The 23544-nt window shown below is 39.9% G+C and overlaps 2 protein-coding genes across 2 annotated transcripts; both read right to left on the minus strand.

Annotated features, from left to right (window-relative positions):
* Positions 1-1124: 1124 nt before the first annotated feature.
* On the minus strand, positions 1125-14793 carry dpysl2a (dihydropyrimidinase like 2a). The gene is made up of 14 exons (XM_042488388.1): positions 14481-14793; positions 10098-10186; positions 8667-8851; positions 8354-8518; positions 8033-8094; positions 7820-7900; positions 7662-7730; positions 7314-7434; positions 7044-7200; positions 6680-6821; positions 6387-6557; positions 4920-5099; positions 4635-4815; positions 1125-3572 (listed from the first exon to the last, which is right to left on the minus strand). The coding sequence occupies exons 1-14, from the start codon at positions 14520-14522 to the stop codon at positions 3481-3483; spliced, it is 1737 nt and encodes a 578-aa protein (XP_042344322.1). The 5' UTR covers positions 14523-14793; the 3' UTR covers positions 1125-3480.
* Positions 14794-17026: 2233 nt separating this feature from the next.
* Positions 17027-22991, minus strand: bnip3la (BCL2 interacting protein 3 like a). The gene is made up of 6 exons (XM_042488769.1): positions 22908-22991; positions 21510-21780; positions 20802-20883; positions 20606-20712; positions 20357-20506; positions 17027-18658 (listed from the first exon to the last, which is right to left on the minus strand). Exons 1-6 carry the CDS (start codon positions 22957-22959, stop codon positions 18610-18612), a joined length of 711 nt encoding a protein of 236 aa, XP_042344703.1. The 5' UTR covers positions 22960-22991; the 3' UTR covers positions 17027-18609.
* Between the last annotated feature and the right edge of the window lie 553 nt (positions 22992-23544).

The raw sequence follows: 23544 nt of genomic DNA on the forward strand, positions 1-23544 counted from the left end.
ATTCATGGAAACAATTACTCCTCATAAACTCAACCAAACTAACCAAACTTAAATGTCTATGAGGAGTGTCGTGATGTTCTGATATTGATGATATTTTAAAGTTTGAAAATTGACGTAATGTTTATAATACAAATATTATAATATTATGTTTCTCTCTCTCCCTCTCCTAACGCTATCTGGTTGCCTTTTCATTATCCAATAAGTGTAATTTCTCTCTTTTTTTGTGATTCTGTACAGTTTTGGTTATAGACTCGCTCTCCACCTTCTGAAATGCACATTTCAAAAGTAAGACAAAAAACATAATGCATTCTTAACAATGGTAAATATAAATCTGACCCATAGTCTTATTATTATTTTCATTTTTTTTTCTATAGATATTGTGATAATATTGTCACTGTGAATTCTTTTGGCCACAATAACATGTAGTGATTTTATATTAAAAATAAACACATTAGGAAGTATTTTTCTTTCAATTTCAATTAGCTGGTAAAATAAAAAAAATTTTGTCCTAATATTGATGCCAAAAACATTTCATTTATTTGAGTGAGCATCAATAGGAAAGTTCAAGTTTTAAGAAACATTCAAATGTAACACAGAAATTTTAAAATCCATTGTAATATCCATTTGTAGGCTACATATTTATCTGTAAAGCATAACATGAATTTGTAAAATGTAATAAGGTTTCTTTCTGGAAAAAAAAGAAGCTCAGATTCTACAAAGAAATATTATTTCAACATATCCTTACATAAAATTTAACAGTTTTGTTTGGTTCTGATCTTTACAAAATATTTCCTGTTTCATTGTTTTTCTATTTACACTTTTTTGATGTCATGATTTTACAGCACTTTTCTTTACTTTTACAGACATTTTTTACAGTGTACTATGTGAGCTACTGGGCACTTCATGGTAAAATCCTGATATGGTGCCAATCGTAATGTCTATGAACATGATCACTGTGTTCCCATAATAATCACTTAATTATAGTTATATCCAGGAATACGCTCTATGAAGTTATTTGGAAATTATTGGATGAAGTGTTTTATATAAATTCTGATTAACTTTTTTATGTATATAAAAAAATAGTCAATACCATCACTTTCATTTTTATTATTTTAATCCACTGAAGTCAACACAGATAGGGTCAAATGCTGACAAGACCGATGATTTCCCCCCCAAAAACCCTGGTATCCTACAAAACATACATGACCGAGAGAGTATCACACTTGCTGGGAGAGGGGCAACAACAGTGCTCAACATCACAACTCAATAACCATTACCGAGACACTTCCCCAAATGTAAATCACTTCACATTATAGCTTGGCATACAAAACCTACACTTGACAAGGCAATGAGGAAGAAATAATCCAGTGTTTTACAGTATGGCCGCACAGTGCTGTGTGACTGACGACCCGTGGTGGTGCGGTGAGTACAGTTACCAGTGGATCTGGTGTCGACAGGGTTGTGCAGGTCGAGGAGGGGTAAGAGAGGGAAAAAAACTGGATATCTGATAATTCATTCACGACACTAACACCGAGAACAGCGGACACATCATCAGCACACTGTGAGGGGGTTTCCTATACAGACTGAAGCGTTTTTCATCAGGTCTCAAAGATCACGGTTCCACTTCTTTCAAGAGCCTTCATGGATACAGTGTGCTATCAATATCTTACAGAACAGGCAGGCAAGTAGTTGGATTCCTAAAACATACAGACATATCCAATACAAATAAAAAGTTGCAAGCTCACATACAATTTTTTTTTACCATTTGGATTGTTACAGGTGCAAAACAAATAAATGGTGACTGCTATGTGGGTGTGGACATCATCTGCACATATACAGCGATGGTCGTATAGCACCAGGTGCAGAGGGGCTGTCGGCAAACATCCCATCTAGCTTCTTCATAGTGTCTGTCTGGATCTTTTACAATGTACACTGGTCTGATTATTGGAAGCTTGTTGCCCTGACAACCTTTTAACAGACATGAGGAAAAAACAAAATGATGAAATGAGAGGAAAGGTTTATGTTTGTCAGATGAGATGCGATGTGCCAGCCAATTCTCCACACTAATATTAAGGGCGGAGTTGAATGAGTAGTTTAACCCTAAAAAAAACCCTTCTTTTCCTTTCAGTGCAGACAGTGTATTCCAAAAATGACTTAACATCATTAAAAAAACATACAATTTTTAAAAAATAAAGAAAGTGCAACTAGGACACAAAAGAAAGACAGGGTAAATTGTTACACCGAACACAGTAAGTTTGTATCAATACTTCATTACCTTTTAGAAACCACGTGTTTATAAGGATACGATCCCCGTTAATTATACATTCGATTGTATCGAAAGTACCGCAGCTATAAAAAAAATACAGATCTACAATCAGATTTTCAACCCAAGCTGTAATTACTATTAACAGTATTACAAATGTGTTGGTATGTGCTCAGTGACTTTTCCATAACAGCACTGTGTACAGATTAATAAAAAAAACACAAAATAAAGAAAAAAATGATCCTGTAGATCGAATCACCCTGACGTCGCCCAAACAACAGTCATTTCCGGGTAGATAACTGTCAATCGATTTCAATTCTGGAGGTACGGGAAATCCATTAACTATTTATATTGTCATTGTCAGCCATAACGGTAACGTTTAAGTGAAAATATTCTAAATATATCAAACACTTAACCTGATATTGATTTTTTAGGTGCCTAAAAACAAGTTGAGACGTGTTTGTTCAGCCCCACTTCATCTTCCTCTAACCTTAAGTAAACAAACATTGCAATTGGGTCTATATTGTTTACCTAGGGCTTATTTTCCTTCGTGCCGTGGTGTTGAAAAAGCTATCAGGCATTGTTTGTTTTACAAGATAATATTAGACGTTTATGAGATGCAGAAACCATGTTTTACAGCCTAATTTTTAATGATAAGTATTTTGAAGTTTTGTGGCAATAATTTAACATTTTGGTACCAAAACAGTGATTTTGCAGCCTAACAGTGTTACAACATGAATGTTGGAGGAGAGCTAAAGCACATTCTGACTTCTCTCTGGGAAATGCTTTAAGAAAATCTGTGAACACCCGCAGTTTCTAAAATACCCGCTTATGAAACCGTCCGTTTCTTGGGACTCGTTTTCTGTCAACTCTCTGTGCCAACGGGGACAACTAAACAACATCAACACGTACAGCATAAATGATACAAAAATGTAAACAAATTATTTTCATCAATAATCAAACTGGGCTTAATTGGGCTTCAATTCACTTGATCCTTCCTTGACGATGGATTATGGCAGGAAAGATGAAACAAAATGAGTGCTTTCTTTCTTCTTTTTTTTGCATGAGGTGACAGAGTGGTAGTGTGTGAATAAGAATGGATGGAGTGGTTGTGGGTGCAGGGGAGTCAGAGGTGACCAGATGTGATGTGACAGCGGTAAGAGTGGCCTCTGGCCCCGTGTTGCCCTGCATCCCTCGGCTCAGTGAGAGAAAGAGCTTTAGCCGAGGCTGGTGATGTTGGCCTTTCCACCGGGGGGAGCTACGATGCGTTGAGTGTTGCGACGGGGAACATTGTCATCAATTTGCGCACCTAAAAAAAAAAAAAAACAAGAAAAAAGTATTTCAATATTTTGTGATGTAATATCGGTTCTCAAAAACACTAGATTTTTAGTTTATAGTTTTTTTTATCTAATCTTACTTTATCTTATTATCTCGCTGACCATTTTCTAATTTCCATAAAAAACTAATGGATTCACACCGGGAGTTTTTGAATGTATACAAGGTGCCAGAGTGCATTAAAAAAGCATTGAAATTTAAAAAAAACAAAACAACCGTAAACAGTGCCAGCAGAGGATCCCCCCGGACTCTCTGACAGAGGTCTGTTGCAGCTATTAAATGCAGTAAAATATCAGATTTAACTGTCATATATGTCCACTGTCAATCATTGTGCCAATTAAATTTAATCAATAAGTCAATATATATGAAAATAAAGAATTAAAAAGAAATAAGAGTTATAAACCTTTTAATGGTTACTGATTTCATTCATTAAATATTATTAATGTGCGGCCCTTGGCCTGTCATTTAGCAAAAGTGGCCCCTGGACAAGTAAACTGTCTTGACTCATGCATTTCACAACAATCTAAACATTTTTTATATAATATATTTAATGAAATAGGCAAATGTTAATTTCTTTGTTCAGGCTGAACAAAAAGTATCACTATGATACTGGATGGTATTGTGACTGTACTATATACAAATGCAGATCCTACTGTTCTGATTGCATAAAAAAGTAAAACAAAAAAAATAAAAAAAATAAAATGAAATTAAAAAAAAACATTTTTAATGCATATGGCGCTGGGTTCTTTATACTATGACAGTCCTCCTAAAATTAGATCTTTGATATCCTATATGTGCAATTTTGCAAACTTGTTATTTTTACTCTTTGTTAGCATTTTTTGTTACCTTTTTGAATCAGGTGCCACGTAATTTTGTTTCACTCCACACTTCATTTGTGAATAATATGAATGAGTTCATCTTGATTTTGATTTTGCAATATATTGACTGGTAACCCGTGTATCATGACACATACTGAATCGCCCGGATTCATGCTGACACTCAGCCCTACTGTGTATTGTGTACTGCTTTCACTCACCAGACAGACTGAAGCCAGACTGGTGAAGGTTGCGCACCGGCTGGTGAGTGATCTGCTGCGGCTGCTGCTTGGCAGGAGAAGTCTTCATCGAGGAGACTGTGGAGATCACCTTTGGAGTCACAGTCACCTCACACACCGGCCCGTCATACTGGCCCCTGGGGACTCCTCGCAACTCTGTGAGCTAAACATACAGGCCATCACACCACAAGCTGTGTAGTTCACCTGCTAACCGATACTGTAGGAATTTGGCTCCTCTATAGCTACATGTGTACAATTAGAGCTCACCCTGCTGCGAGCCTTTATCCTTTTGTAAACGTGGTCAGAGAAGGGTTTGCGGCTGATGTAGCGCCCGCAGCCCTCTGTGGGGTGAAGGCTGCCATCCTCCAACACAATCTTGCCCTGGCTGATCACCACCACGGGACCTCCGCGCACCTCGGTGCCCTCAAAGATGTTATACTCCACAGACTGGGAAAAGAGGAGGCTTGATCAGGAGACAACTTAAACACTGCTCTGAGATGACGGGATGTATGTGTGAGGACAAAATGAGCATAAATCATGTGGTTTTATATCCCTAAAGACTTTGCTGATTCACCTTTTTGTAAATGACTATGATAAATTAGGAAGTAGACTGGTTTGAACTGATTTTTAGCTGTAGCAGTATATCTGAAAGCTGTTGTTTTGCCTGCTCCCACAGGATACTATTACATTACATAACGATAATAAATAAATTACACTAGCAGTCCCTGTGAGTACGTGTACTTTTCTAATGGTTAAACCTCAGTATTTGTATTGTAAACTGTTTTTTATTCTGTTATTCTGCATCACTAACTACTTACTTGTTGCTCCTGTAAACATGTGTTAACACCTTTAACAGCCACTGCACCTCAGAGATTCATGAGATATTATATTTAACTTTTCCACTTTGAATTGTCTAAAAATTACTGCAGCAATATCATATATTTTGCTACTTACAATAACCCAAATATGCAACGCTAAAGCCCAGAGAAATCTGTCATTTTAGTCAAAAACAAAGTTTGTGTTGTTTGGTTGCTGTCACTTGTTCCCCTTTGCAGTGAGGGTTGGGGTCTAGTTGTCTGCCAGAAGCTGTCATAAACTGACTTTTTATCCAGTTATAAACCACATTTTTACAATACCCTATTTAGATCTTGGTTGTTATTTTAGTCATGAGCGGAGCAAACAGTGGCAGCCTGGCTCCAGCCCCTGTTGTGCCAAACCGAATGGGACACTGATTGTTAACGTGAAACTGTTTTATTCAGTGTTTTTACTCGTTTAAATCCCTGGGTCCATTTGTTTTGAAGAAAAAAAGGTGGTCACACTGCAGCAGGAGGTGGGCTGGAAGCCCCTCAGTGATATGCTGGCTGACAGCGTCAGAGAAAAACTGATTTTTTTCATTTGAAACTACTTTATTTAGCGTTTTTATCTGTATAAATCACCTGTTCCATCTGTTATGGAGAGGAAGAAACCTCTGTGGGTAGTTCAGCTACCAGTAGAAACCTCCTGAACCATGAAGACTGGGAAAATCCTGACCAGGAGTACCTGACTGCAATGACGCCCATGCTCCTTCTTTTAATTGAGAGACCCATAGCAGCAGAAAAATTACACAGTCTAGCATGTTATGGCACACAATGTGCATTACAGCCACACAAGCTTCAGTATACAGTCTCAACATGTCAAGGACACATTAAAGACTTTAGACACTGTGGATAAAGTGGAATAAAGTAGCCATCTTACCAGGTTGTGGTTCTTAGCTGAGATGATCTTGGTGACATCCGGGTCCCACAACACGAGGTCAGCATCAGACCCCACAGCAATGCGGCCCTTGCGGGGAAACAGGTTGAAGATCTTGGCAGCGTTTGTGCTGGTCACCGCCACAAACTGGTTCTCATCCATTTTGCCAGTCACCTTTCAGGACAGATAATCCCAGACTGAAATCTTAACATATGCAGAGGTGTACAACTTCACTTGCTCCTACTAAAACAGGAATTTTTTTGGAATGTCTAAGAAGTGGGTCGCATCAAACTCACAACGCATTTGTCCCAGATTATGGACATCCTCTCCTCAGTGCCGTTGGTGCCCTCTGGGATTAGGGTGAAGTTATCTTTGCCTATGGCGCGCTGAGAAGTCTGGAAAGTGCAGTGAGCACTACCAGTCACCTGCAAGTCCCCACTGGAAAAGAAAACGAGAAAGAAAAACTAAGAATGTGCTTCACGTTGCCAATTAACTCATGACAAAACTGTGACATTTAGCTGTTGCATTTATTATTCCACCTTTATGTTAAGAGCATGTATGTAAAGGGCATAGCTGGATAAAAATAAAACGCCACACACAGCAGTAACACACGTCAAATTGTGTTGCAGCTATCTTTAGGTCCCGGCACAGAGCACCCACCATGACAACAGGGAGTTGAGGTAGTCGGGGGTGGTGGGATCAGGACTGAGCGGTGGGGAAGTGACATAGGCAGCTGCCTTGGCCCAGTTCTTGCTCCAGTAATGGGTACCGTCTGTGCCCAAACTGGCAGATATGGGCTCTCCGTAAACCACGGCACCTACAGGAGGAGACAGGGTGGTGTCAGCGCAAAAAAAAGTTGGAAGCCAGACAGACACAGGTAGAAGTGTATGGGAACTTTGCAAAGAAAAAGTTCAGGATTTCTCTTCTCACCCTTTTTCCTGGCGAGAGCAATGACATCAGCGGCACTCTTGCTCATCACCTTGGTGATGTAGAGGGGACAGTTGGTCTGATTGGCTATGGTGACAGAGCGGTTGACTGCCTCGGCCTCCACCTGCAGACACAGAGTCAGATTCAGCAGCAGCCTCATTTCCAAATCGGCTTTTTGACAGTATCTCTTCTCATCTATGACGTATTCTGTCTCTTCTGAGTATAGTATAGTATAGTATAGTATAGTATAGTATAGTATAGTATAGTATCCTATAGTATAATACAGTAAAAAACGACATTATTAAAAAACCTTTTCTCTTTCTCAGTTAAGAAACCAGTCCTCCATCTTACCTCCTCTGGGCGGCTCAGCACGTGGCCTTCAGGTCCAGAGATCCCCAGCTCCAGAATACGTTTCTGCTCCTAAAAAAACCCCAAACAAGAACATTATGATCCAAAATGGCAATAACTGCTTTCAGCTGAAACTTGAACTTAATCTGCGGCTCTGCTACCTCTGCAATGATGTCTCCGTTCTCAGCATGCACCTGTGCAATGGCTCCAAGGTCTCTGATGACACTGAACACCTCATAGATCTAAAAGAAAATGATACAAACAGGTCAGTTTGCCGGCAGTCATATGACCAAAAGACATCTAACAGCCTAAAAAACATATGCCGTGACAGACAGCTGTATAGCCCGCTAATATCAACCAGAAGCTGAGCGTACCTCAGAATCAGAAAGTTGGAAAACATCCTTATAAGCCAAATAGACCAGGAAAGAGTTGACACCTGAAGATAGAAAACTTATGAGAGAAAACAGCCAAAGGTGGAATAAAGAGAGCAAAAGAGGGAAAACCCAGAGCGAAGGAGAAAAGTAAAACCAAAAGGATAAAAATTACAAAGCAGAAAGATTTACGCTTTTATGCTCTGTGAAAATGGGTTCACCCCCACCCCCCACCCCAATGCAATGCCTGAAAAACACTTCTGTACCAGTTAAATTGGTGTGTGAGTCACTCATTTTCAGACTTGATGTACTCTGACTGCATACCGTGATCCTTCACTAGAGTCTCCATCTCCTCTTGGGCGCCTTTGCTCCATTCGGTGATGTCCACGTGCAGAGAGTAGTCGCAGCAGGACTTGCTATCGGCCCATTCCCTCCACTGTTTAAAAGCTGCAACCAGGCTGACGCCAGGCTCCGGCACCACGTGGTCGACTGTAAAACACAAACAAACAGGTTGGATTTAATGTGCACAAGCAAACTGCATGATTAAATCATACGCTTGGTGGAATGCACATCTGCAGTGTTATAATTCCTGCAACAGTATGACTGTACTTTAAAGCACGCCTGATATAATACACACTGATCATAGTCGTCCCCCCAGCCAGAGCGGCCTTGGTGCCCTGGTAGAAGTCATCTGCTGCCACCATGCCTCGGTCAGGCATCTGGAATCGGGTGTGCACATCAATACCACCAGGCATCACCATCCTCCCATGAGCCTCTATGATCTTAACTCCCCCGGGAACAATGAGGTTGTCGCCGATTTGCCTGAGGGAGACAAATGAAGGGAAAAAACAGCAAAATGAATGACGAAAATGTGGTCAAACTGGGAAATCTAGACTCCAAGGATCAAGGAAATAGGTGGCCATGGCCAGATTATATAAAGTTTTTTCTGTCATTCTGCCAATGGGAATTACACAGATGCCAAAAGTCAGTGGACACCTGACCATTACACCTAGTGTTGTTGGACATCCCATTCTAAAACCATCGGTACTAATGTCAGGTTGGGCCTCCTTTGTGACTATAATAACCACTACTCTTCTGTGAAGGATTTACACAAGATTTTGTAGTGTGTCTGTGGGAATTTGTGCCCGCTTAGCCCAAAGAGCATTTGTGAGGTCCGGGACTGACGTTGGACAAGAAAGGCCTCCCAAAATTGTTCTGTGGGGCTGAGGTCAGGGCTCTGGCCAATCAAGTTCGTCCACCCCTAACTGGTCTTACGATGCCTTATGGACCTCGCTGTGCAGAGGGGTACAGTCATGCTGCTGGCTAACTTGTCTTCCTGTAGCATTAAGAAGACTCGTCAGTGGAACTACTGGGCATTGCCTAAACCCTAAAAACAGCCCCAAACAACTTCTTCACAGAAGGCACTAAACATTCGGGTAAGTAGCGTCTTGGCGTTGGTCAAACCAAGATTCCTCCACCAGACTGCAAGATAGTAAAGCATGATTCATCACTCCAAAGAGCGCATCTCTACTCCTCCAGAGTCCAGTGGCGGCATGCTTAAAACCACTGCAGCAGGCGCTTGCTCCTGTGCACACCCCACAGCACGCAGCTGTTCAGCCATGAAAAACCCACTTCGTAAAGCTCTTCGTTCAAGTTTGTGTGCTGATGTTGTTTCCAGAGGCATTTTGGATCTCTGCAGCGAGTGATGCCCTTTACAGCACACCTTGGCCCGTCTCCATCAGCGTGCTTGGTTACCACTTTGAGGCGGAGCTGTTGTTGCTTCTAGGTGCTTCTACTCCACAATAACAGCACTTACATTTGACAGTTTACAGTTGCAGAAATTTCAATGACTTTTGGCAAAGGTGGCATCCTATGACAATCCTACATGTAAAGTCAGTTTTTATGACCCATTCTAAACTGCAAATGTTTGTCTATGGATATTTCGTGGCTATGTCCTGGAAACCTGAAGTCAATGATGAGTAGTAGGGGTGTCCACTGACTTTTGGCCATGTAGTACAGGTGTAGAGCTACCTTTTTCGAATTTACAAAAAAAACTTAATCAACTCACTTGATGACTCCATCCTCCATGTAGATATCAGCCAAGAATGACTGGTCATCGTTCACTATCTTTGCTCCTTTGATGAGGAGACGGTCACTCTGAAAGCAGGAAGACAGAATTCAACATTACCCATAATGCACTAAATGATCCAGCCGCCTGCTGAGCGGAGAGCGAGAAATCATCTCTGTAATCCCTTGTAGCTAATCGTCTATTCCATGATTCAACTGTAAATTTGACTAATTTTAAAGACAAAATTAATTTGTCTTTAAAATTAGTCAAATTTACAGTTGAGTCATGGAATAGACGATTAGCTACAAGGGATTACAGAGATGATTTCTCGCTCTCCGCTCAGCAGGCGGCTGGAACAACTCAATCCATACCAACTCTGATCCCGTGGAAACAACCGCCGAGGTCAAACTACATGATTTATTCACACATGAATAACACGCCTCGTCTGAAGAGATCAAAAACCCTCGACTACGAGCTTAAACTCTTGAGTGGCACAATTTACTCAACCTGTATGAGATGAAAGGGAGCAACACTAGGCTGGCCTACTTCTCCCTGCAGGCTTCCCGGGGTCTCTGAGGACAGTCAGGGGAGCTAATGAAGACAAAAGTGGTTTACTGCAGACCTCACAGCAGGAACACTCCAGTTTCTAATGTCCACAGTGGGCGGACTGAGGATCAGCGGGAATGCATTAGGTAAAAAGTCATGGCTGTATTGACATGATGGCCATTACTCTTGTGTAAGTGGGGGGTCGCTATAACCAGTCTGTCCCCTCTGAGTGGCCCGAGTGGTCAGTGACAAGCGCACTGAGATTGTCATATGCCTCAAAATGGCTTTCAGCGTGCATTGCTGTCATCCTTAACTCCCTAAATGAATGTATCATTATGTAGAGATAAAATGGACTCCTGTGATTAACCCTGTGATGTACAGTCATAAAACTGAATTGATAACTGAGAAGTGAATGTACTTAGGCAAAGGGCTATGTGTCAAGCAGCGTAGGCTATACTATTAATGGAAACAGGAACTGTGGTCTCATATACATAGAAAGCTGTTTCTGTTGTCGAGCCAAAAAGCCTCATTTGTTGTATAAATACATGAATATATTTATATAAAATGTGGATAACAAAGTACACTTTTTAGGCATGGACGATGTGAAAATTTGACGTCAACCGTTTTTCTGGTCAAAAAAACGTGGCAATTACGATGCTTTAATCGATAATTCATCAAAAATAATGCTTAAAAATATCACTAAAGCCATACTGGAATCATTTTACCTTTTATTTTGTTCAGAAATGATCACAGATAGGACAGCGTTTTTTTGGGGGAAAAACAAACAATCGAAAAATCTTAAAATATCCAAATATTTGAAATAGCACTATATCTTTCGATATGAAATTTGCTGATGCTTGATTTAAGATATTATGGGATTTTTGACGTGGTTGGACTTACAGCTTGTTTTTTGCCCCTTTATGGCAATGCTGGTTGACCAGTAGGCTCTCTGGCTGCTGCTGGACACACAATTATCCCGATAACGAAAATTTACCACAATGAAATTATTATGAGTGCTTTAATCATGATCTGTGTTAAAACTGTCTATCATCCCAACACTAAAGATCTGTCATTATGAAGAAATACAAGTCAGTAGCGCTGCAAACTACATCCTCGTAAGATAAAAAAAAACTTGTTGTGTCAACATCACTTGAAAACCAATTTCAACTGGAGCTAGCTGCGCAATATACAAATAATACATAGATAATTCACATGAATATTAAGTAATAATAATAACAATGCATCAATTTTTACTAAACATGGTACGTCATGTAGGGCTGGGGACGACACACAAAAAAATACGTCGACGCAAAAGAATACGTCGGCGCAAGAACTGCACGTCGCATGCGTCCCTTGATGCGTGGTCACTCAGAAACAAAAACTGGCGGCGGCCGTGGCATCGAGTAGCAGCCACTTTTTGATTCTGAGTGACGTCAACGCGTCGTCCCAGCCCTAACGTCATGACACATTTGACCTTTATCCAAAATTGTAAGATTAATTTGAATATTGCACTTGGCCATATTGCAATTTCTGTGATATTTCTGATAATTGTACAGCCCCAGTTTAAAAAAAGATGAACATTAAAACCTTTATGACGGTTCAATTCATGACTTTATCAGACTGCATTCGTTTCAGCTAGGTGTATCTAAAAAACTGGCAACTGAGAGTACGTTACAGCTGAACTGGAGCAAGACAAAAATCTGCATCAATAAAACATTATTACCGAGTTGTACAAGTATTATTGTCTTTGGTTATTTTACATGATGCAAATAAGTTCTAAGAAGCAAAAAGCTAATAAACAAGTGATCATGCGTATAATCACAATTACTGTGATTATAAGCATTATCATCATTATTGCATCAATGTAGGGCCGCAAATACTGACTATGTTCACTATCAGTTAATGTAATTTTTGAAACTTTTCTAACTATTTTGTTTAAATGTTCAATAAAGCAAAAAAAGTGGAATAAATGTCTCATTAAACGAATACATTTTTCAAAAAAATAGAGAGAAGTGAGAAACTATGGTGTGTGCTTATTACAACTGTTGTTTCATTTGAATAAAAAAATGAACCAGAGGTCAAAACAATCGCTATGTTTCTACGTTTCTGTCATTCTGCGAACGATTAAACTGACTGTGTGGTGGTACTGCGGCAGTACGAGATCTACTGTATGTTTGAATGAATTCAGTTACTGTTAATGTGGGACAAGGCCTGATTTTGGTGTTTTGTGGAAAGCTCTGTAGAGTGAAAGCATTTGCTTGATTCCAAACTGTGGTGTCAGACTGTGTGTGTGAGGGTCGGGGGGGCACTGCTGTCTGCACGTTATGTCTTGGATGTCGGCGCTGCGTGTTTATAACCCCTGTTTGACCCGCCAGAGAGACCTGACAGCTACCTCGATAAGAGTCTGTATAGAAACAGAATCAGCTTCAATGGACAAGTAAGCGAGTACACATACATACACATGGTTTTGTTGCTGTCAATGTACATAAATAGAAACAGACAAGGACAACCAGACTAAACCCTTTGAGATCTGGATCGACATCACTTTTCCTGTGCTGCTTTGAGACGCCTTTTACAGCTGCTTAACCCTTTGAAACACGAGCAAATTGGTTTGATATGTTTTGGAAATACGGGCAAGAAAGTCAGTGAGCAACCTGGCAAAAAATGTCCCACAAATTGCTAGAAATTCCTGAAAGGTTACAAGAAAATGACCTGAAAATATTTTTTTAAGGGAAAAATAGAGAAAAAAATTCTGTTCATAGTTATTAAAATTAAATATTTTAAACTGTGTTACAGAAAAAAATGTATGCATATACTTTTTTTTTTCATTTTTCAGCACTTTTTTTGAATTAATTTTCTTGTTTGGGTGGTTGTTTTTTTAAACTCGTGCTTGTGCTTATTTTCAGGTAATTTTCTTGTAACTTTTCTAATTTGTTGTCAGTTTTTAGATCTTGTCTTGTTGCTCATTACCTTCTCCCCCTTTTTTATTGCAAAAAGTCAACAAAATTGCTCAGGTTTCAAAGGATTAACAAATCATGAATGATTAACATCATCATTCAGAGCCTGACCTTAAGCCTGACATTTCACAGGATACTTTAATGCTATGAAATGATCAGACTTAGAGCAGTGGCAGTCTATATGCTTCAGCACTCTGGCTACAACAGCTGCATGATGGAAGCTTAGGAAAAAAGGTTTGGATGGGTGCTGTCCAATGACCTACTTTACAAAAGAGGTTTTGCTTCTTTTAACCATCACAGCATCCCTACTGTAGGCCCTTAATATCGTGCTTTCTGCTTGAAAATCTGCACCACATAGCAAAACAGACATGCATATAGTGTCAAATCCCAATTCACAACAATATAGTCAAAAGGCAATGCTTGTCCCAGCTGCAGCTGCATAGGAAGGTTTGGCAAAAATCTGCTTCTCCATAAAAATCTGAGGAGGATGGAGAATAAAAGATGAGATGATGACAGTGGAGGAAAACTGCGCCTAGACCTACTACACCCTGCATGCTGAGGATGCTGAGACTGAGGAGGAGGGCTAACAGCTACAAATGGCAGCTATAGGAGCAGTGCACATACAGCTCCACATGAAGAAGTGTCAAACTGCAAACCCTCTGGCTGGTTATCATTGTTCACCCAGGCTCTGAGGGTAAGGAGCCGAGGCAGGACTGCTGCTGGTCACAGCGTCACTGGAAATGAATGGACCCGACAGCTAAGCGTTGGCTAGCTTTTGGTTTAATCCTGAGGCTCACCGCACGTTACCAAAAAAAAAAAAAAAGACACCAAAAACCGAAGATTTAATGTGATATTTTCAAAGAAATGAACCGATACTCACTGTAATTCGTGGGATGTTCTTCTTTCCTTGGTAACCCGACATTTTAAAGATCCCTCTGTCCCCTGCCTCTTGGCTAACGCTAGCTAGCTAGTCCTCAGCACCTCAGCTGCCAATGAAAGGATGAATGGATGCTCTGCTGGTTGGCCAGTCGACGCCCTGGGCGATCTGTGCCTGTCTCACAATTTCTGTAGATAACAGGTAGGATTTGCGCAGTGCAACCTAACGAATGATCTTAAATGAGAGGTTGTGTCTTTTCCTAACAGTCCTATCCTTGGATTTACTGCTAGAAAAGGTCCCTGAAGACCGGGCAAGCACCAAGAAGAGAAGGGCCACAAAGAAGTACCGCGCATGCGCACTGCCCCGCCCTGCTCCGCTGTAGCTCCATGTTTCTTTGATGAGTTTCATCAGTCTGAGGGATACAGGTTACACATCACTGTATAATGCCTGTCTGACTGGGGGATAAAATTATTTATATGAATAACAATCAACATTAAATTAATAAATTAATTAGATAAAATAAATCAACAACAACAACAGCATCAATAATTTCTATTAGTGGCAGAATAACTTTGCAATAAATTAACTGTCTAATCTGTGTTATATTATGCGAATCAACCTATTTGATGTCGGGTACTTGGTGTAAACTGACCTGTGCAGGGTATGTGCGCAGTGATTATGTGCAGGGCATTTGTGCAATATTCTTGTACTTTGGTGCAATTATTTTACGTAGAGCATCTGTGCAACACCTGGGTTCAGGGCACTGTGCATTATGGGGAGGATGGATTGTGTGTGTTATTGCAGTTTGATTGTATATGCGTGTGACCTGCCTATGTCGCCTGTGCTCTCTTGACCTGGTGTATGGATCCAAGGAGGACACTATGTTAGTTTGTCTGTATATGTATGTAGCCATGTTGCCTATGTCCCTCAAATGCCAAGAGAATTTTTTCTTATCTCATCTTTCCATACCTTAACATTTTACAGGAAATAGTCATGACCTGACTTTTGCCCTTGGCACACAATTTGTCTAATACATTACATTAGCAGTTGTTTCTGACATGGACTCACATGTAATTACTCATTTATAAGGGCAAAGAATTAAAATATTATATACTGGTGTGGGAAATGTTACATTTGAATATCATGTTTCAAGTACTGTAGCTGGTCCAACTCCTAGATTTTTGCTACTGAGTGCTGACGGAATATAATTTGGTATAATACTTGTACTTGACATTAACTGGGGACCTGCCCAGCCTATAAACAAGCAACATATGGTCTGTTAGGTTGAAAAATTAGTGGCAGCACTTTTTATTTTCGTGCACTCAACAGATGTGACCAAATCTGACCTTTCTGATGGAACACAATAGACTAAAATGTGCCAGACAAATGCATGCAAGTATGACAATAATTAGGATTATAAGCAACTGCGAATTGCATCACATTCTCCCATTCTTCCTCATTTCTTCTTCATTGTTTTAAATAATGCAGAAATGACTATGAACAATATCAAAGAGAAAAGATGCTTTGGGGTATTCAGGGCCTAAAAAAAGGCTACATCTACTTCTAGCTCACCTAGCAACACAGAGCTAGTTAACATCACAGCTCAGCCAAGCACGAGCATCTCATCCATGAGTGGATGCTTTCTTCAGTGCGGTGATACGTTTGGTGAATGTAGTTCTGTAGAAAGAAAATACTTCCTATATGTACCTGCTCACAATGATTTCTGCAGAGACATTGCTGATTAGTTTTTTTTAAATGTTTTTTTTTTTTGGCTCTTTGAGCTCCACAAGTTGAATACCATGTAGTTCCATCACACTGGAGAGAAGGCAGGCATCACTGCAGCCCATGTCTTCAACACTCTGCGACTCACAACTGACTCCCAAAACAATCTAAAACGATGAAACAGCACTACAGGTCCAAGAAAGAAAAATGTATTTTTGATCCAGGTGTTAACTGTGCCTTTGACCCAAAATATGGAGCTGCTCAGAGGCTCACTGTGGATGAACTGGGCTGCTTCCACATTTGTATAACTGAAAGTATGAACACAAAAAAAGCAACAACAAAAAAAAAGAGAAAATGCATGCCGATACTTAGAGGGAGATTTAGTCGCTTACACAAATATGTAAGTAATGAAGAATGTAATTTGATTTGATTGTGTGGGCAGGTTACCACAGGAGTTAAGGGACTGGAAGGGAAGGACATGAATTTAGAGGATTTAGGAGTGGTAACACCTGAACTGGTAAGAGAGAGATAGGGCCAAGGTTCTGTGTGATTTATCCTGTTTTAAAACTTACCTAGACATGCAGTAATCACACACATTCTCTCACATACATATTCTGTGCTATTTCTTTGTTAAACAAGTTTACAAAATGTGGATTGATTCATTTCATCCTCTGTATACAAGTGCATTCACATCTTACAATGCACATTGCTGCTCACTAATCATCCGTGCAGGAGCCCACACTGATTTATGATATGCCATTTTATTCGTTATTGTGACTTAAATAATGCATTAAGGTCTATAGAGATCTATCCACTCTTTTTGTATGTATATTTCAGCCACTGTATACAGTACAAACTTTATTCAAATTCCAAAATGTTCTGTATTGCACACTGATCAACTGTACATAAGCCTGTTACGATGACTTGCACAGTTTATGAGTTAGTATGTAATGCATTAAAGCCTAAATGCATGTCGAGTGCTTTCAAACCAATACTGCCAACACTGTACATTTTTTCCATATGTTTCTATAATGTCATCCATTCACAAACAACTGACAGAAGAATCATCCAGTCATCTAATCAGCATCAATATACAGAAGTCACATGCATTTTCTTCAGAAAATGCACCTCTAGGTTGATCTGGAAGTTCTACACACACTGTACACTGTTTATTGTATTATATAATGTGAAATGATTGCACAGTGTAATCTACACAAAAGTCAGATAACACTTTTAAATGAGGCCCCTTGAGATACAACTTCCTCTATGGTGGTTTCTGCCACCGACGCTTCAGCAATTGAACAACAGCAAAAACACATTACGTACACTGCTACGACGCTATGTAACAACAATGATATAATATGCATTAATATCAATGTATAAACAAAGTATACAATGTCAAAAGGTGTCTATTACACGGGGCAGATCACAGCTTGAATTATTCTTTCACATCTACTTCTTTAAATACCTAAAAATGTCAGAAAATTAAAAAAACAAAAACAGTCTAAGATAAATCACCAATGTGCAGTGGTGAAAGATAGAAATTTGGCACTTAGCCATTGCTGCTATATTATGTTATTAAAGAAGATATGTAGGCAAAAAGAAATAAAAATAGCATATGGCCTGGTTAATTGCCATCCGCCCTAAGTTTTTCTATCATAATATATTCAAACAACCCCACTATAAAATTTTGGAGCTACATATCGATGTTTAAGCTTTCCAACCTTCAAAAAAAAACAAAAAAACAACACAAAGCTTTTAAAAGAAAGCCTCAGGAGTCAACATGATACAACGTGTCAAAAAAGTGTGGCATTTAAAAATGTATCCCACTGTGCAGCATCACTTTTACCCCCCTCAATAACTGCACCATGAATGTTTAGCTCAAAAAGTTAAGGCGATAAAAGTCCCCTCTGTTCCCAGAGCCAATTCACTTGGTTTTTTTTTTATTGCAGATGTGGCGCATATTTTTGGTTCATACAATCTGCCAACTGGGACACCAGCGGGCAGATGCAGTTTGGGAGAAGGCCAGATTTGTCATGATTTAACGTCAAAACATGCAGAGAAAACATCGACCCTGGAGCCACCTGACGTCAAATCCTCGTCGCATATTTTTGGGAGTTTGAGCGGGATGACTAATATTTTGCAGCTCTAACACGGTCTGTCATCTACGGGATTCAGATCGGTGGCAGCTGCTGGGTACGACGCTGCCCTTTTGTCAAAATGTGATGGAGTGCAACCACATTACATCATGTGTATAACTCTATAACTACATCTACAATGTGATAGAATTTAATGCTGATTGGAAGGGAAATGTGGGCGTACGATAGATGCAGAGAGACAGCTTGACTACGGGAGGATGGTTGAGAGACTTGGAGACAGGAGAACATCCAGGCACTGCTTCATCTTCTATTCAGTAAGAGCTGGTGGAGGCTGTGGCAATTCTCTTCCCAATGTACACCCTAGAAAAAAATACAGACGATGGACTCAAAAGGTAAAAAACAAAGAAGTTAAAGTAAAAGGCCAGCTCTGTACTTTGAATCTATTACAACAAACAGTTACATCTTGCAGGTGACAGAAGCTACTCCTGCGAGACAGGGCAAGTAAAACAGTCATTTAAGAGCAAGAAAATAAAGCTAAATACAATGAGATAATTATCAGAGCTTGAAAAAAATGACTATTTGTATAGTTTCGCTCACAGCCAATCACAACAAGCATTCTCTGATTTAACACAAAGTGTTTACAGCAGACCGAGTTGTTTGTACAGTGATTTTATAAACATTTTAATAATTTTCACACTTTATTCTGTAAGTGTGAGGGTCATTTGGATGGGTTGTGGTGGCAGCATATTACGCATCTGAATGCTTCAGACTGAAGTAGAAAAAACAGCTATCAATTAAAGTAATCTATTGGTATTGGAATCACTTCAAGGGTACTAGTATCGACATTTTCTTTAACAATACCCAAAAGACAGGTATAAAATGAATAAAAGTTACAGTGCAGTGCAAAGCATTAATGATTATTGAGTTAATAAAAGGCAGGGGCAAACGGAGGAGTCTTCAGCTTTGATTTAGAAGAAGTGAGATTTGCAGCAGACCTGCAGTTTTCTTGGACTTTGTTCCAGATATACAGTGCATAAAAAAATGAACGCTGCTTCTCCGTGTTAAGTTTTGACTCTGTGGATTTGGGATGGGAATGGAGAAAAAGTTCCAGCTGAGAACTGGATCCAAATAGTCTGAGCCATAGGAATCATATGTCTTTAAGCTTATCATTTCCTTTCATCGTTTTTCAGTTGTGCATTGCAAAACTTAACCCAAACTAACCCTTCTGTTTTCAGTCCTTTAACGGTCATTCTGACAAATAGTAATAATAATTCTGTAATACCTTTTGTGAAATCCATGGTTACCATGAAACTACGACATTTCCTGAGATAGTTATAGTACTGTGAAAATTACCATTACAACCCAAATGCTGAGTCATCTTTCTATGCACAATGGGCTTAAATTCTACACATGCAACGTATGACATTCTACTCACAAGTGCTAGTGCTTCTCGACTGATCAGCAAAAATATTTTCTCCTTGTGTTCATTCTACTTTTATGCCACACAGAAAATTGATCAGGAATTAGTAAGGGAATCGATAAAGAATCAGACCAATAAAGCACTGGTATCAAAAAAATGTCCATTCCTTCTGAGGAGACAAAGCACACCTGTCCCAGAGGACCTGAGAGGTCTGGATGGTTCATAATTTAACAGAAAATCAGAAATTTATTTTGGCTTTAACCCATTAGGTACTTAATAAACTAACAATAAGTTATTTAACAAGCTGCTGGTTCCTGCTCTAAACCTAAAAAAAGGTTCACTCTTTACTTACAGCTAGATGTAAAAAGAGCCGTAGAAGCATTTTCAGCACTGTCACTGTTTTATAAACACGCTGTAGGTCTGAGGAGACAGGCATCAGATACACAAATTGCATATTGGACACTACAGCAGTGCAAGGATAAAACTGACAATGACGGCCTGTACCGACCCTTTCCTACAGCACACAGTGAGTCACTGAAGCACCAATTTGGCACAGACAAGTGAAAACATCAGTGCAGATTGAGAAACTTTTTCAACGCCAAGCTTTGCATTACGTTACCGCATGATTTCAGACTTACCCGAGGCCAAGAGCGAGGATGTGTGAAATGAGTAAGGAAGGGATGAAGACTTTGAGGAATTCAGCAGAGAAGATGCCACCTTTCTTCATGACTCCGCTCTTTCTCATACTGAGAGATACTGAGCGCCGGGGGTGCCTGAAGTGGAACTCCCTGTGAGAAACAATCAACCAATTAATGCAAAAATAACTTCAGAAAACAATTTCCTGAACCAATATGAGTGAGTGATTGTGGATGTGAGAGTCTGTTTACTTTGGTGGGACGTTTTCCGGTCTGCTGGACCAATCAGCGACCCAATCTACTTCTTTGTTCATCAGGATGTCTTCCTCTCTGTCCTTCTCCGGACCGTCATCCTCTGACTGCAAATGTGGAGGTAAAGTAGTTGGGTTTTAGGATCAAATGAAAAGACTTGAAACGGTTTTGAAGTTTTCAGTTTCATATGTTTTACCTGACTGTCTCTCGGACTGGACATCTCCACATCAAAAGTTATCTGACCCTCATCCTGATCTGGACTTGGTGGCCTGTGAGGACTGAGCCAACACACTGGGATGAGCAAAAAAATGTAACGACAAACACTTTTTAACCCTATGAAACCTAGACTGACATAATTTTTCTTGTGCTGCTTTTAAACACCTTTTGAAGTATTTAAACCATAGAATCCTCAGAAAATTGGTGCTTTTTTTTTCAAAAACATGGGAAAAAATGCAATGAGCAACTTGGTAAGAAATGTTCCACAAACTGCAAGAAATTTGTAGGTTTTAGAAATTATTTTCAAAAAGCTAGAGAAATGTCAAGGGGGGGGAAATGAAAAAATGCATTTCTAATTATCATAATTACATATTTAATATTGTGTAAAAGATTGTGTTTTTTGTCAATTTTAAGCATTTTTCCAGGCCATTTCATTGTTGTTGTTTGGGTTTGTTTGTTTTTTGTTTTTTTTTTTGCTTCTTTCTTTCTTTTTCTTTTTACTGTCTTTCTTTCTTTTTCTTAAAAATAGTTTTCAAGCAATTTCCTGAACTTTTTAATATTTCCTACCAATTTCTTGAGCATTTCGTCTTTCATCGTTCATTGCCTGTGTCATTGACCATGTCTTTGGAAGAAATCAAGACAATCTGCTCAAGTTTTAAAGGCTTATTATAATGGACTTTACTCCTACCTATCACAGGAGGAGCTGCTCTGGCTGGATTCATGCTGTGCATCCAGGAGGATCTTTTCCATGTCTCCATTGTGGATAGAGGAGGACGACGGCACATGCTCTAGTCCTCCGATCAGGGTTTCATCACTCTCAGGCACCACTTCCAGGGTCTGCAGAGTTTGACTCATGCCTGCATTTGCGTTTATTTGGTCTGCAGCGGGTGTCATTGGCTGGTTGCTTTGCACGCCCTGGGCCCCTGTGTTCCCATTCAGCTCCAGCTCTACCCAGGATCCTTGGTAACACAAAGGTCAAGAGGAGGGAAGGAAGGAAAGCTTGTTGTGTTAAAAACTCACATCAGATTGTATACAGAGACACACCCCTGCCTCCTTTCAAACTGAAACAGCTGACCTACATTTCCTGCACCACTGACACTGCTTTGCATTCAAATGAACTGGCTGCGCGCTGCATCCATGATAGCATGCATTTCTTTGTGCCACTGCCCCACAAACAGATTGCACATTTTTTTTCCCAGACAGGAGGGGGTTATGTAATCTCTTATAGCCAGCGGGCTTGGGTTAGCACACAACATAAACCTTACGATAGCACGCCCTTTTCAACCTTTCAAGCTCGCTTAAAACAATATATCATTTATATATGTCGACGTCGCATGCATGCATGACCGATTTCACAATCAGAGACAAGTATGTCATCCATGCAGCTCTCATGTGCTCTCATGTGGGGTCTTGCATAACAGTGGAGTGCAGGGGAGACAGATTGCCCAAGCATGTCGCTGTTCCAGCTGTGATGTTGTCACTTCTATGAATCACACGTCCTGCTTTTTTGTCTGACCAAACCTTTTATTGTTCACATAAATTGTTTATCGATTAGGTCTGAACACCTCCTCGGCTAATTTGGTGTTTTAAATGTGTTTTTCGGGGCTGATCGTCTGCAGGCACTTGAGCTAACATCCCACCATTGTCTTCCTTCAGAATATATGTTTAGTTAAAAGACCGTTTACTTTTGAATATAATGGCGAGTCCACTGCGCGAGGCGTGACAGTGACGTGATCCATTGTTACATTTTTTAAAATAGTGTCAAATGAAAGCAGCATTTATTTAGTCTTTTGTCCCAAACTTGTTTTCATTTTGGCTCAGGGCCCGCCCAGCGCCGACTTGCGTACGTGGTTGGCTGATTTCCCATCAATCACACATTTATCAAAACGCAATTGGCTACCTTGCGGTGACGTCAGTCCACATCAGCCTCCACCCCTCCCAGAAGAAGAGGAAATACCGTAGCCGATGTAACTTTTATAATAAAATCTTAATTATACGAAGGTGCTGCAAAATAAAAACACGAGTTGAAAACATGAAAAGCAGCCTCTGTAACGCGGGGCACAGAGGGACTGGCGGCGGTACGTACCGTGAAGCCCGGGCTCCTCGTTATTGTTTTGTTGAGCAGCAGCGGTGGACATGTTGACTACCCAGTTTTAGCATTCATCAACATGACACGCAGACCAACTGCCATGTGCGCATGCGCCAAATCTGTCCAGAGTCCAGGTCCAGCAGCAGATAAGAGACTACAGGGAGGCCCCAGGCAAGTCAGTGATGGGCAATTTTTGTTTTCATTTCAAAATACGTGTCAGAAAAGGACATTACTGTTGTGCTGGGGAACAACAATCTTCAAAATAATTTTATTAATCCCACAGCAGGGAAATTCACCCATTTACAGCAGCTCAAGAGTCAGAAACAGAAAAATGAGAACAAGAAATTTGAGTGCAAAAAAGGATCAAATATTACAAAATACAAATAAGATCAAATAAAGTAATATAAAATCATATACACTTTTTACCTATACAGATACTGTGTGGTGTGTGGTATATTTACTGGTAGTATTATACTGGTAGTATTATATTTACTGGTGGTATTTTTATTTTTTTCTCTTTCAGTTGTATTTTAAAAATTGCCCCTGCTTAATTATCATTATTACTATTTATTACAATACAACAACAGTGCTCCCTCATTCTCCCACATTCTTACCTGCATCTTGTTTAATCTGT

This window comes from Plectropomus leopardus, chromosome 6, assembly GCF_008729295.1.
Source record: "Plectropomus leopardus isolate mb chromosome 6, YSFRI_Pleo_2.0, whole genome shotgun sequence".
NCBI classification, from domain to species: domain Eukaryota; kingdom Metazoa; phylum Chordata; class Actinopteri; order Perciformes; family Serranidae; genus Plectropomus; species Plectropomus leopardus.

Bases quoted from the DNA above. Each gene is read 5' to 3' on its own strand.
- dpysl2a (XM_042488388.1), bottom strand. From the start codon at position 14,522: ATGTCGGGTTACCAAGGAAAGAAGAACATCCCACGAATTACA. The intron at 6,558-6,679 runs GTGAGTTTGATG...CTGTCCTGAAAG, and splicing joins TAATCTGGGACAAATGCGTT to GTGACTGGCAAAATGGATGA. The intron at 4,816-4,919 runs GTGAGCTCTAAT...CTGTATGTTTAG, and splicing joins GGATAAAGGCTCGCAGCAGG to CTCACAGAGTTGCGAGGAGT.
- bnip3la (XM_042488769.1), bottom strand. From the start codon at position 22,959: ATGTCCACCGCTGCTGCTCAACAAAACAATAACGAGGAGCCCGGGCTT. The intron at 20,884-21,509 runs GTAGGAGTAAAG...GTGTTGGCTCAG, and splicing joins AGCAGCTCCTCCTGTGATAG to TCCTCACAGGCCACCAAGTC. The intron at 20,713-20,801 runs GTAAAACATATG...CCACATTTGCAG, and splicing joins CCAGTCCGAGAGACAGTCAG to TCAGAGGATGACGGTCCGGA.